Source organism: Pituophis catenifer, unplaced genomic scaffold (genome assembly GCF_029215685.1).
Source record: "Pituophis catenifer annectens isolate HBS135680 unplaced genomic scaffold, rPitCat1.0.hap2 SCAF_14, whole genome shotgun sequence".
Taxonomy (NCBI): domain Eukaryota; kingdom Metazoa; phylum Chordata; class Lepidosauria; order Squamata; family Colubridae; genus Pituophis; species Pituophis catenifer.
This window is the reverse complement of record NW_027256894.1, coordinates 15,936,895-15,952,434: the sequence shown is the minus strand read 5'-3', so window position 1 is coordinate 15,952,434 and position 15,540 is coordinate 15,936,895. Positions and strand designations below refer to the sequence as shown.

Here is a 15,540-nt window from a genome sequence, read left to right as displayed (position 1 = left end):
CTACACAGGTGTGTCTGTGTGTGTAGATGGACAGATGGACATACACGTGTGTGTGTGTGTGTTTTCATTCTACACACGCGTGTCTGAGTAGGAACGATGGGGGCTGCCTGAACAAATACCCTGTGAGACAAACATATCCCTATGGCCTTTCACACACACACACAGCGGGTGCAGGAGGTGTGTATGTGTGCATGTGAGAAACGAGACAGCCCCGCGGACGCCAGTGTGCGTGTGCCTGTGGGCACGTGTGCGGGGCTGGTGCCCTGCGTGCGCGTGTCTGGTGTGTGTGTGAACACACAGACGCGTGTGCGTGTGCCTGACACACCCGCGTGTGTAAAGCAACGCAACCCCCCCCTCACACAAACCCCGCTATACAAGAGCCACCCCAACAAACACCTCAGCCGGGCCTCCCCTCAGCGGCGGCGGCGGCGGCGGGAGGGCGGGCGGAGGGCGGCGCGAGCTGACGCGCCAGGCCGCGGCGCTGCTGCTGCCGCCGCCGCTGCCGGCCCAGTCGCACAATTATGAGAAGGAGCCACCAGGCCGCTCCTGCCCTCGCCGCTGCCGCTGCCGCCGCCTCTGCCGCCGCTCTGGAGCCCCAGCCGGAGCCTGCCGCGAGCCGTGCCCGCTGCCTCGGCGGCCGCCCCCTCCGCAGCCTCCCGCCACGGCGGCGGCCTTCTGGCGGGGAGACGCCGCCGCCGCCGCCGCTGTCCCCGGCCGTCTCCTCCGCTTCGCCCGGCCGCTTCGGCCTCGCGCCGCTGCCGGGCTCGGCGCCCATAGATGGAGACAGGCTCCGCAGCCGAACCTCGAGCCGGAGCCGCCCGGCGTGAGCAGAGCCAGAGCCGCCGGCCACCAGACAGCCCCGCCGCCGCCGCCGCCGCCCGCCGCCCCTGAGGAGGATGGTGAGGCCTGGCCCGAGGCCTCCAGCCCGGCCTCGATCCGCAGCCGCCACCGGGCTGGGCGTGGGGTGGGGTGAAATTGAGGAGACTCGTGTTTAGGGAAAGGGGGGGAAACGTGGGAAGGGCGCCTGGGCGTGCACGCCGCCGCGTTTGCCCATCTTGCCTTCCTCCCTCCCTCCCCTCCCCTCGGACTGCCTGTCCCATGAATTGGCCGCCACATGGGAACTGTAGTCCCAACACCTGCAGGAAGGGAGAGGAGGGTTGGGGTCGCTGAGGGGAAATGGGATGCATCGGGATCTGTTAACGCGGCTCTAATTAGAAAAAAAAACAAAAAATAAGGGAAGAATCTTTTGCTATGTAAATGCACCAATAAATAACAAATCTATTAAGGTTTTTGCTCCTCCTTACTTTGGAAAGGTAGCTATGGAAGAGCAGCCCCCCCCTTTTTTTTCCCCAAGGCACAAAATCTCCCCTTTTTTAAACTGACCACGTGCTTTTGAATTGGGCTTGGCAGGCTGTGCCAACCTTGAAAATGGGGGTTCCCTGCATAAAATAGGGTTTAATTTGATGTGTGCAGGTGCCTCTATGGATGCCACTAAGATTACTAAAGGCAATAAGTAGACATTTTGGGGGCTCAGTTCCATTTTCTGAACCTACCTCCTCTTATTACTCATCTACGTCGAGGGTAGGTAGTTGCAAACACGATGTATTGTAAAATGCATTAGAAATTATACTTAATTTGTAATCTATATCACAAAAGGGGCAGAGGAACTGATGGGGAGTTTCTGAATGCCAATCAGGTTAATTAGGTAGACCTAATCTAAGTACAGGCATGCGGTGGCTCAGTGGCTAAGACGCTGATCGGCAGTTCAGTGGTTCGAATTCCTAGTGCCGCATAACGGAGTGAGCTCCCGTTATTTGTCCCGTCTTCTGCCAACCTAGCAGTTCGAAAGCACGTAAAAAAAATGCAAGTAGAAAAATAGGGACCACCTTTGGTGGGAAGGTAACAGCGTTCCGTCCGCCTTTGGCATTGAGTCATATGACCACGGAGACGTCTTCGGACAGTGCTGGCTCTTCGGCTTTGAAACTGAGATGAGCACCGCCCCCTAGAGTCAGGAACGACTAGCACATATGTGCGAGGGAAATGTTTACCTTTAATCTAAGTATAAAACCTAAGTATAAGTATAATGGTCTAATATATCCAGGTTTTTCTGATGTTGACAATTCAGAAACCCCCCCCTTTTTTTAAAAAAAACAGAACATTCCCAATGCAAAACACAACTTCCTTGATCTAATCCTGCCCCTTGTGTCATCTAAGCCCTGGGCTACACTAAGTTTTATTTTATGATAAGGGCTTCACGGAATGCCTCTTAAAATAAACCTGGAAGTGTCTTCCTCTTTCTGTAAGGCAGGTTTGGCAGAAGTTTGACTTTATTGAGATAGATTTTGAAACAGAGAAAGTTTTGGGTGTCCAGCGGAAACCTTTTTTATGTGGCTGAGAGCTGAGTTTTAGCACGTGTTCAGAGCATTGATTCGGATCACATATTACGCTCACTGAAAGTTTGCTTGTCCTGTCATTTGTGGAATAACTTACAATAGGCTGGATTCACACGCTCTTAAGTTCAAATGGAACAATTTGTATTACTGTTTGGGGTGAAACGTTTATCCGCCTTCTAGACTTAATTTTCCACCCCATCTGACTATGTGGTGGGCCTGTTTAAAGAAATTACAGGATGCCTTGAAATCTTCTCACTTTGGACCAGTGGGGTAGAATTCTCTCACTTAGTTCTTTGCATATAGGTAATAATTTATGGTGTTAGAAAAAGGAGTGTAGGTAGTCATCCTTGTAACCCTCATAAATAAAAGTTTAATGATCGTACTTTTTTCATCAAGGACTGTTCCCCCTCCCCATGGGAGGGGAGGAAAGAATCACAGACTACATCCCAGAATAGATGCTAAATACATTTTCTCCTACCACGTTCTTGAGTAACTGTCCAGCTTTGGAGTGGCATATCGGAAAGCATGAGTTTCATCAAATGACAGGTGACCTGCTCCATGTTCTCCGTCTGAAGTGAACTTTGAAGAGGCAGACTAGGCTGGTTGATTGTAGGCTCAATTAGCTGACATGCCCTTTCAAATGTGTTTAAGCTAAGGTCATTTTCTAGCTGACACTGCTTTCAAAATTGTCTCGTTTTCAGCTTCCTGCTTAAGGGAGCTTCAAAGGCATGGCTTAGTCCGGCTGTTAGTGGGATGTGATTGGTTGAATTTGTTTGCTGTATCTATTTTTCAACTATTGTTATAGCTGCCAACACCCACATCTTACCCATTTTGATAGCTCCAACTTCTCATAAACAAACCTTCCCACATGAAGTAAATAATTTATCGGTAAGGGATAGGAAAGTTTATTTGAAGTAACTGTTAACCTTGCCTCTGTGTATTCTATTGATTTTATAGTGGAAAGATTTATACAAAAAAGACAATTGAGTGTTTCTTGGCAGTATTTCTTATCCCTACAGAATACCTTGAATGTTTTGTTCGAAAGAAATGAAAGACAATCAGATTTAATTACTATATGCCTATACCAGTTCCAAAATAGCTAGCTAGTAAGGAGTATAGGAATCATTAGATTCTCCCAGTTCTAACAGCAAATACTCAATTCTAGAATTCACCTCAAAAAGAGATCTCTGGCAGATCTGTAGCACCGCAAAATTGTACATTCCAAATGTCATTTTAGGATTCTGTAGAAAAAGGACAATTGGAAAACTTTGAGACCTTGTCGCATCCAAATCTTCAGATTTCCCTCAAACTTACCCACACAAAAGAGGTGCTATAGAGAAAAGAATACACCAACTTCATTACTGCACCCCTACTTCACACAGTTTAAGACATACAGTACAATAGCGGAGATAAATTTATTTCAGTTCTGGTAACCCCACAATCCTTTAAAAGAGGCATAGAACGTTTAATTTTGAAAGCTCTTAAGGAATTATATTCTTTAAAATATGTGAAAATTCCACATGTCATTTAGACTTCCATGCCATGCTAAGTCATAATGAGGTTTAATTTTGTTTACCTTAATTTTTTTGTGTGAGATTTACTGTTGCAATTGGTAAATTGTGGTTTAAGGTTGATGATGCAAAACCAACCAGTAGTGGTTTGTTCAGTGAATCCTTGTTAAGCAACCCTTGGTTTGCAAAATGGGGCAAAATAGGCAAGTGGAAATATAAACAGGTAGTTTACTGTCTAATGTGATCTGAACACATTTTACTGGCACGCCATTATTCTTTTTCCCTGAAGGCTTTTAAAATAAACATGCTTAATAACAGACTATGTTGACTGCAGATATGAGGCTTTATATTCCAAGGGAAAAGAAAAGTGCTTAAGCTGATCTTAAAGATAATTTTGGGAATAACCACTTTTGGCTAACTATAGATCTCTTTATATCTGTCAGTGCCTTGTTTTCCACAGTTAGAAAGAGGTGGTTGTCTTCTCTTGACCAAAAACCAGAAGTGATTTGCTGTTCTCTTTCTTCAGTTCCTTTTTACTTTCCTGTTTATCCTACATCCTGATATTCCCTACAGATTTCCTCTACAAGTGTTAACCAGAGTTAGCTTTTGAATTGAAGCATGGTGAGCCGAGGGCTGTCACTTTGTGTGAGAGAGGTGAACAAATCCTCCAACTATTACCCTTCTTAATTCAAATTGTTCCTGAAGCCCATTAGTTTCCCTGATGCTAAGATGAGTTTATGAATATGTTCAGCACAATTTTGTGTTATAAAACCTACCTTTGAGCTATATAAATATTCAGTGTCTTTATGCTGCGGTTTAAGACATGACAAATATACACTATGCTATTTTTATCTACTCATTTTTTTTTATTGGTACTTCATCAATACGTTTTGAAAATTGAAAAAAATATGCTTAGTTAGAACTAACATCTGGGGAGTCAGAAAGATTCAGATAATAGGGTTGTGTTAAGCTGAACACTACCGTTCTTAATCTTGAATAATGAAAGATGTAAAAGAGAAGTATAGAAATCTGATTTCTTAAATATATCCTTAAATCTTATTAAAGAAAAATCAGAGATTGCCAATCAAGTACAATTACATATATTAGTAAATTCCATCCTGAGAACCATTATCTTATTACATCACTGCAGCTATGCCATAAATGAAGCTGCATCTGTAGAACTATGACTAATGCATCAGTTGCGTAGATGATTGCGTTATAAATATCAAGCAGCAGATCTTTTTTTCATTGTTTTTATAACTACCCTTTTGCGTAGAATAGTTGCTGTTGGGCTTCAAATAGCCAATTGCTTTAGCTTCAGTACTTAACAGTTTACATTGGGGTAGCTCATTAAATTTTCTCTTTTGTTTGGCAGTGAGTCACCACTTGTTTAGGTGTAGAAAAAAGAATTACAATGTATGTAGAATTTTAAAACAACCACCCCAAACAAAGAGTTAAGCAGATACATTCTGAAGTGTAACATTCTTACACTTTCGATGATTGTTAATGGTTTCTAAACGTTCCTACTAAAATATGTCAATAGATTTGCCAACTGCAATATGACTCAAAAATGCTCCCCCACCCCTTTGGGAAAATAGATCACTATTATTTTCTATAGACTTCAGAGTTGGCGTCGCAGGATCTGTATTTAACATAGTGTGCCTTCCTTTGAGTGGTTATGAGTGTTTAGTTAGATTTACTTTAAGTGAGAATTGGATTGAAGTCACATTTTGCTTTTGGTAAAAAAAAAAATAGTTATTTTTGACAAGTCGATCGGAAGTTATTTGTTTCAAAGGGTACCTTAATGTTATTTTGTCAGCTTCCATGAGTTATTTGGATTCAGCAGTATGCATATTCAGTTCTTACATAGTACAGTTATATGACACAAGGTAGAAAATAGGTGTCTCTGTGACCTAATCAAATAGATCCAAGCAGAATAAGAACTTTTTTTTGCAGTAGAGAATTTTACATACAGCCCTTTGAACCTATTTTTGTCTGCTTTGTTTGCTATTTATCTATCTCTCAAACCAAACCAATCTAAATATGTTGTAATTTTGTAATTTCTAGTTACTTTGGCTGTGGAGTAAGAACTTCATTTTTCCTTCATAATAATCTTTTTAATCTATTAGTCAGACACAAAGATTTAATAAGGAACGCTGGCAGTGAAAATTGGGTTTTGCATTTTTCCCAGAATCAGCTATTGCCTTTCAGATCAAATATCCTTGTTGAGCAACTCCTTTTGCAAGAGAGTTGAGCAAAGAGGAACATTTGATCAAAAGTGTAAAAAACACACTGCAAGCAGTTCAATTTTAAGAATGTTCAGACTAGCCAGCAGTCTCTAGTATGTACTATTAAGCAAAGAATCTCTTTGTGTGTTGCATATCTACGCTACAGGGGAAAAGTTTGCCCTGGCACAATTTTCATCATGAAACCATTCTCTTCCAATTTCTGATTTCCTTCACAGGCAATCCTTGACTTATGACCACAATTGCGCCCAAGATTTCTGTTGCTAAGTTGTTAAATGAGTTTTGCCCCATTTCAGGACCTTTCCTGCCACTGTTGTTAAGTCAATCACTGCAATTGTTAAGTCAGTAACACGGTTGCTAAATGAATCTGGCTTCCCTCATTTACTTTGCTTGTCAGAAGGTCACATGATACCGTGATTGTCATAAATATGAGTCAGTTGCCATGGGTCTGAATTTTGATTGCATGACCATGGGGATGCGGAAATGGTCGTAAGTGTGAAAAATGGTCATAAGTCACTTTTGTCAGTGCCGTTAAAACTTTGAACACTCACTAAAAGAACTGTTGTAAGTTGAGGACTAGCTGTATTTTCTCTTCACAATTTTTTTTACTCCAGAAGATCTTGAATAAAATATACAAGTTGAGGCTAGAAGGCTAGAATTTGCTTTGATCCCTAGGATTGCTAATACTTCTTAAATCAGCCCTCGGAACTGAGTGTTCCATTGATCTTTCCTTCTAGCAAAGGTTACCAAGTTTACTCTGATGTTACTACAAATCATAGTCAGAGGTTTTTAGTAATGTGATCAGCACCACACCCTTTGTAGGTAAAGTGACACCTCAGAGGTCTCCCTTAGATTCCTCCTGCAGTATGTTCACATCTAAACAGAAATACTGTAGTAATTCTCTCTCTCCCCCCCCCCCCCATATCAAGGCTTTTGTGAGATAATTATAAATATACTTACCATGCATCTTTGCCTTAACTCATGAAAATCCTGTTGGTTATAAGCATTTTGTCTTTTTTATTGTTTGATTATATTTGCCTTCTTGTAAGTTTAATTTGTGCGTTATAACTACAGCTGTATTTCCCTCTTATTTTTGACTAAAGGATATGCGTTGTATCCCTTTTAATTTTTGTTGGATTCGATTTGTTGATCTCTTTAAGGCACAATGCATTTTTGTTAGGATAGATGCAAATTTCTGGAAGCTTTTATTGGGGCAAACCAGTTAAGAGGCATTATTCTGAATATATCAAGTTTCAACGAGTCTTCGTCCTGCCATTTCTATATGATGAATCATGCATCTTTTGGAATAACACTAGATATTAGAATTAAGAACAAAGCTTAGTTATTCCAATGGGAGTGTATAAAGATTTTTTCTTCTTTTTATCTGTGGATATTTTTTTATTAATACACAATGCCTCCTGCTATATTTAAATACTTCTGGCTTTAGAACTGTTTAGAGGGCAGATCCAAAATGTACGTTTTCTGAGTTCAACTTTGCTCTTTTATACCATTGTAGAATTAAATCTTTTCCAGGCATAATGTGGTCCCCTGTGACCCGCCTCACTGTAGTTAAAGATTTCCACTCCTTCCTTTTGTTGGCTTAGCTTTAACCACAGTACAGATAGTCCTCGACTTACGTCCACAATTGAGCCCCAAATTTCTGTTGCTGAGAGAGACATTTGTGAAGTGAGTTTGGTCCCATTTTACGACCTTTTGCCCCACAGTTGTTAAGTGAATCTCTGCAGTTGTTAAGCCACTAACCTGGTTGTTAAGTGAATCTGGTTTCCCCCTTGTCGACTTTGCTGGTCCGAAGGTCGCAAAAGGGGATCACATGACACCCCCCCCCCCAAGGACACGGCAGCCATCATAAATGTGAGCCACTTGCCAAGTGGCTGGATTTTGCTCACTTGACCAGGGGAATGCTGCAACTGTGAAGAAGTCTGAAAAACAGCCATAAATTCCTTTTTTTTCAGTGCCATTGTAAAATCAAACGGTCACTAAATGAATGGGTTGCAAATTGAGGATTGTCCTGTACTTTAGTTGGGATTCTTCTCCTGAACTGAGGTAGACTTGGATCTCTGAAGTTTATTTGCCACTGTGATCTAAACTCATAATTGGAAATCATTTGCTGGTGGCCTCCTGAAATTGGCGAGTAGCCCTATTGCCATGATGGCGGACCTTTTCGGCACTGAGTGCCCAAACTGGAACGCGAGTGCATGCATGTGCATGTGGGCGCGCCAGAATGGCGGAAACCCCAAAACCAGCTGGCCAGTGTGCATGCGTGTGCCGGCCAGCTGGGCTTTGCGTGCGCCAGAGCACTGGAAACCTAAAGATCAGGTGGCCGGCGTGCGCATGCCTGGTTTTTGGCAGGATTTGGGGCGATTTTCGGGCCGTTTTCAGGCCATTTTTTGGGACGGTTTCAGGCCAGTTTTTGGGACGGTTTCAGGCCAGTTTTTGGGACGGTTTCAGGCCAGTTTTTGGGCTGTTTTCAGGCCAGTTTTTGGGACGGTTTCAGGCCAGTTTTTGGGACGGTTTCAGGCCATTTTTCGGTGCCCACAAAGACCAGCTGGCGACGGCGCGCATGCCCACAGAGAGGGCTCTGCGTGCCACCTTTGGCACGTGTGCCATAGGTTCGCCATCATGGCCCTATTGCATGAAATACAAAAGACAGACAAGCAAGGCAGAATCTGTATTTGAGGGATGATGGCTTCGCTCTCATGTTTAAAACAGGAGCTTCATTTGCAAAAAGCAACCAATTGCCACTGGAGACTGTTCCAGAATTTAGCAGCCTCTCTCTCTCTCCCCTTCTCTCTCTCTCTCTCTCTCTCTTTCTAAATCTTGTATTTGTTGTAACTTTGAACGGTCACTAAACGAACCATTGTAAGCCAAGGACTACCCGCAATCCAAAACTCAACGTTAGCAACCCAGTTCCACACTCTTAGCTTTCTGGTGCCTTGAGTCACTAAGCGTCTTTCTCACTGGGCAGCTAAGGAACAGTTTCTAGGCGTGCATACCCAGAGGCAAGTAAAGGATACGTATGAAGTAATCCGAGAGGCATGTTCCAAATATGCTCGCTGGCTGTGCTCTGATCTGATAGTTCAGGCAAGATAATAAGGGGGAGTGGGTGGGGGGGAATAAAAAAAACTTGGCAGTCAGAAGTGTAAATTTGGCATCCACCCCATAACCTCTCTCCTCAACGGTTTCACCTTTTTGCCTTGTCTAAAAGCTTGGGAATTCAAAGCTCCCCCGCCCCAGCCAAATTACCTTGATAATTTGTATATTTTGTAAATTTGTATATTCTGTTGTTGCCTGTGAGAATTTCCTTAAAGGCAGTGAGCGCATCTCGAGACTTGCGTCGCTTCTGAATATGATTCAAATACACACCCTTCCTCCAAATAAGATACGGGAACGTTTTGGAAATACATAGAGTATTCGGTTAGTCATACAAGGATAGACCACCACCTGCATTGGTTCAAAAAAAAAATAAATAGTGGGAGTAATGGTTGGAAGACAGAAACGTCAGGCAATCTGGCTGCTATTTTTTTTTTTTTTAATTTGATTTATATGCCGCCCTTCTCTGGAGACTCAGGGCGGCTTACAATGCGCTAAGCAATAGCCTTCATCCTTTTGTATATTTTTACAAAGTCATCTTATTGTCCCCACAAACTGGGTCCTCAATTTACCTACCTTAGAAAGGATGGAAGGCTGAGTCAACCTTGAGCCTGGCGAGATTTGAACCTGCAGTAATTGCAGGCAGCTGGTCTTAATAACAGGGTGCTTTAGACCACTGTACTACCAAGGCTATTGGCCAATGGCAACCAATATACAGGCCAGCTGGCTTCTCTCGGGGACATTAAGCCTAAGAAGAGAGGACACATGCTACTTCCTCCTCTACCTCTACCATGTAGCCCAAGGGTGTTCAAACTCAATTTCTTTTGTAAAGAAAATAATATTTATTAAATTTCCAAAAATTAAAATACACAGTACAAAAAGAAACATAATGCACAAAAAAAAGACACACACACAAAAAAGAAAAAATATATACACAAACAAAAACAAACATATGGACACTGCAACCGTATCTATTTTATCCAGAAAAAAATCTTATAAAGGTGTCAGGTTAAGAGATAAGCCTCATCTAAGAGATCAGGATTTGAACTCACTGAACTTTGATACATATTAAAGTATTTGGGTAATAAAATGTAATGCTTCCACTCGGTTAGTAATGTCTAATTAGACAACTAATGTTGTCTAATTTTTATAGGTGAGAGTTTAGCATGCAACAGTCTTAACTACCCAGGGAGATGGAAAAGGAATATATTTTATCTCTACTACTGTTGTTTCTTCCAAGCTGAGATTAGGTGTAATGTCTGTGATAATTTGGAAATATGTGGAACTATTGAAAGATTCCATTGCTGTTCGTTTTAATTTAGCACAGATAGCAGATGCTTTTACAGTTTTCATCAAAACCAAAATTCAGAGGAATTGCCATATAGTAGTCCTCAACCTACGACCACAATTGAGCCTAAAATTTGTGTCGCTAAGTGAGAAATTTGTTAAGTGAGTTTTGCCCCATTTTACGACTTTCCTTGTCACATTTGTTAAGTGAATCGCCCCAGTTGTTAAATTAGTAACATGGTTATTAAGTGAATCTGGAAGGTTGCAAAAGGGGATCACGTGACTCCATGACATGGCAACCGTCATAAATGTGAGTCAGTTGTCAAGCATCCGAATGCAAATCACATGACCATGGAGATGCCACAATGGTCGTAAGTGAGAAAAATGGTCATAAGTCACTTTTTTCAGTGCCGTTGTAACTTCAAACAGTCAGTAAATCGAGGACTACCTATATTTGATTCGGTGTAACGCTACTAGACAAAAATGATTGAAAGGACCAAAGCAAAGAATGACGCAACTTTTAAACCTGTTGAGTTTATAAGTCAGGAGATTTCTAAAGATTGCTTCTGGCTTGGGAAAACAATTTATATTATTGGAGATCATAAAGCATCTTACGAAGATCGTTACATTCTCAGAGTAGTTGCAAGGGAAAAAAACACGCTTAAAAGTGGCCCCAGTGGGGATTATTCTATTTGAAAAGAAATTATAGTGGGTAAAGTCTAGAATTAAAAGATTAAAACTGATTATTTTCTTTTAATTATGCTTACATATCTATCCTGAACGATGAGCGCCATTCTTTTACAAACCAAAATATTTGTTAGGCAGTGGATATTTTTGGTAACTCGCCAAGTTTTTATATTATCTATTTTGGAAGATGGATACAATATAGAGAGACCTCTGTATTTATTTATTTAATCGTCTGCAAATGTTGCCTTCCCAAGTTGTAGAAGAGAGAATTTATACTCCTTCAGTAATGTGTATCTTTGGCTGTTTGGCTAGCGGAGTGCTGATTCATGCAATTTAACCAACTTGTGCAAATGAGATATACTAACATTTTGGAACATTTCAATCAATGATGTTGGAGGAGATCAATTGTCATTACACTATCAAATCAGCCTCTATATTTAAGTCCATGGGGTTTGTTTCTTTGGCATACCACTTACTATGTCACGATCAACTTCTTGTTCTGATGCCAGAAAAGTGAGAAAAATTCCTCTCTCTTTATAGCAGGAGTGTTAAATTCAATGAAATCGAGTTTGACACTCCTGCCTTATTGAGATTTATGGCCGAATGCAAAGACTCCTTCTTCCATAGTTATCATCACGACTGAATTCTTAAGAAAAAAAAAAATGTGTTTCAGTGTTTATGCATGTGCTTTTTAATGCATCATCATAATAAAAGATAAGTGCTTCTGAGCAATAATAACATAGCTCTCTGTCTTAAGTGGTAAGCATGTTAAGGAGCAGCCGGTTTTAAACACTTCCTTATTTAGGTTTGGAATTATAGAGATTTGCACGCAGGGACACCTTTGGTAGCTCAGAAGGGAGCCTTTTCATTTTCTGTGTTTTGAAAAATATGGGTATTTTGGTTACTTCCACATCTTAAAGGCCTGTAGCAAATGAAAGCATGGAGAAAATGTATTTTCTAGACTGGAAGCAATCTGGCCTTGCTTAATGCAGGTAGTCCTCGATTTACGACCACAATGGAGCCCAAATTTTCAGTTGCTAGCTAAGCGGACAGTTGTTAATTGAGTTTTGCCCCATTTTACAACCTTTCTTGCCACAGTTGTCAAGCAAATCACTGCCGTTGTTAAGATAATAACACAGTCGTTCAGTGAATCCGTTGACTTTACTTGTCAGGAGGTCACAAAAGGCGATCCCATGACCCTGGGACGCTGCAACCGTCATAAATAGGAGTCCGTTGCCAAGTGTCTGAATTTGTAATCACGTGACCACGGGGATGCTGCCACCATCGTAAGTGTGAAAAACAGTCACAAGTCGCTTTTTTCAGTGCCGTTGTTACTTGAAACGGTCACTAAACCAACTGTTGTAAGTTGAGGACTATTCAATATTGGTCCACAAGGAAATGGATGTTTAGCAAGTCTCCAGGATGAGCAAGTCTCCTAACAATGACTCACCAGTCTCTACAAGTGGATTATCACACTTTTTCTCCCCCTAAAAGAGGGTGGAAATGTTGGTGTGTCTTATACACCGAATACAGCCATTTTTGGCCTTCTGAAGCCCCACCCCGCTCGTTCCATTTTTGCGAAAAACGGGGTATGCAGAGGGTTTGGGAGGCCTGCAGAGTGCTCCTGGGGGCTGGGGAGGGCAAAAAAATTTTTTTTCCTTACTTACCTCTTCGAAATCTTGGTGCGTCTTATACACTGGTGCGTCTTATAGTCCGAAAAATACGGTAGTTTATATTCCTTATTTTGCACCTGAGAATCCATCTACGTTTTCTTATGGACAACTTCAGACACACTTTCATAAACCCTGAATTCTTTAGAACGAGCAGGTGTTTTGACATAGATAAGCAGTTGCTCTTGTTTGGCTCCTGGTGGCATTACTGATTAAGCAAGCGATCGTTCTAAATTGGATTCCTGACTGGTTTCTCTTCTACTAATTCTCCTTTGCAAAAGCTTCTACATTTTTTTTTTTTTTACAGTTGATAATACAGGTAGTCCTCGACTTAACGACCACAGCGGAGCCCAAAATTTCTGTGGTTAAGTGAGGTTTGCCCCGTTTTACGACCTTTCCCCCCTCCCCTCCCCCCGCACAGTTTTTAAGTTAATCACTGCAGTTGATAAGTTAGTAACCACTTCGTTAAGTGAACCTGGCTTCCTCCATGGACTTGGAAGGTCGCAAAAGGAGATCACGTGGCCTTGGGGCACAGCAGCTGTCATAAATATGAACCAGTTGCCAGGCGTCTGAATTTTGATCACATGACCATGGGGATGCTGCAAAGTTTGTAACTCTGAAAAACGGTCATAAGTCGGCATTTTTTCAGTGCCATTGTAACTTTGAATTAAACTAAGCTGAGGGCTACCTGTAGAGGAATAAACCAAAAATCCTAACTTGGATATAATGCTAAAAAATTGGATGAAAGTTCCTAAATTATTTGATTACTCTTACCTCCGAAACAAGCCAGATTAGAGCAGTTGCTTCAGGTTATGCTTGATATAAACTCATTTTTATCTCCTAACTTCTGTCTTCTTTAGATTTCATGATTAATAAGAATTCTTACTAAGAGCAGTGGTGGTGCAGTGGATAGAATGCAGTACTGCAGGCTACTTTTCTTGACTGCCAGCAGTTCGGCAGTTCGATCCTGACTGGCTGAAGGTTGACTCAGCCTTCCATCCTTCCGAGGTCGGTAAAATGAGGAGCCAAATTGTTGGGGGCAAGATGCTGACTCTGTAAACTGCTTAGAGGGGAATGTAAAGCACTGTGAAGCGGTATATAAGTCTACGTGCTATCGCTTCTCTTGAAATCGTGTATCTGACTCTGCAAATCATATTTTAGTAACTTCTTGGATCTTGCTGTTTGGAAGATAGCTTTAAATATAGCTTGGTACAGGAGCTAGCTAGCTGGTACTTCTTTGTCCTGCTTAAGACTTAGTAATTATAGGAATAGGTAACCTTACATTTGCAATGACAGCCCAGGAGTGAGGCGTCTGTTGGGGTTTGTTGGAGCCTAGATGTTTAAACAACCGTAGGAAATACATAACTTGATGTTTATCCTTTTGCTCTTTTCTGTGGTCCCAAACGAAACAAAATTGTTTTCAAAATACAACCGATTTGGAATATGTATATTTTTAAAATGCAACTGATTTTGGAATATGTATATATTTAAAAATACAAGTGATTTGGAATCTATATATTTTTTAAAAAGTTCGAGATTTACGTTATTTTTAAAAAAATAAAATCAGGTTTTCTTAGATTATTTCTAAACGCACAAGCAACTGAGGATAGCTTTTACATGCAGTGTTCCTTGAAAAGGTTTTCCTAATTAAAAGGGATCTCAGGAAAGTAAGATTCTGCATCACAAAATAATCAAACCTCCCTTTTCATTTGAACCATTGGATGCTAAATTCTTACCATAAAACCGCTAATTGCAAGATGGCATTCAATTTTATCACTCAGGCATTCTACTATCACAATAAACAATTTAATATTAATTTAATTAATATCTTTGGTTTTTATCAATGGAAAGTAGAAGTGTACTAAATCATTTGACTTCCAGATGTCCTATTCTAGTATGGGAAGGGCTGTTCCAGCCTCCTGAGAAAACTTCCTACCTTACCAAAATTGGTCTGAGCTGGAAATGGGCCAGATCTGATCTCCGTTGTGCAATTAGCAGGGTCTGTTTCTACACAGGATGGCTTCTGACATGGCTGCTTCAACATGTGAGCATTCTGATAAGATTGGAACAAGATGTTTTGGGGTCAGGGCATTTCAACCTTGAAACCTTTTCTAAAGCACTTTGACAGGATGAAGGATAATATTTGACTTTGGGTAACTTCCTCCTCTTCCTGCATATAGAATAGAATTCTTTATTGGCCATGTGTGATTGGACACACAAGGAATTTGTCTTTGGTGCATATGCTCTCAGTGTACATAAGGAGAATAAAATACATTCATCAAGAATAAAAAGATACAACACTTAGTGATAGTCAAGGTTACTAATAAGCTATCAAATCCTACCAGGAAACAAGAACAATATAAATCAGAGGTTGTCAAATTTGGCAGCTTTAAGACTTGTGGACTTCAACTCCCAGAATTCTCCAGACAGCTATGTTGAAGTCCACAAGTCTTAAAGCTGCCAAATTGAAAGATACAAGCAACATGGTTAAAGTAATAAGTGGGAAGAGATAGATACTAGTAAGGAAGAGAAGAATAACAGTAATACAGTCTTAGTAAATTATTTGACAGTGTTGTGGGAATTAGTTGTTAAGCAGAGTGATGGCATTCGGGGAAAAACTGTGCTTGTGTCTAGT

General features: G+C 41.1%; 1 protein-coding gene across 2 annotated transcripts in view; it reads left to right on the top strand.

The window, feature by feature from the left end:
- The first annotated feature begins 857 nt into the window (after nt 1-857).
- Nucleotides 858-15,540, top strand: part of TRPM7 (transient receptor potential cation channel subfamily M member 7) — a 64,557-nt gene continuing 49,874 nt past the window's right edge. For both annotated transcript variants that reach the window (XM_070953694.1, XM_070953693.1), the window contains exon 1: nt 858-899. In XM_070953694.1, the coding sequence (XP_070809795.1) occupies nt 897-899 (3 nt within the window). In that variant the 5' untranslated portion in view covers nt 858-896. The remainder of the gene's footprint in view (nt 900-15,540) is intronic.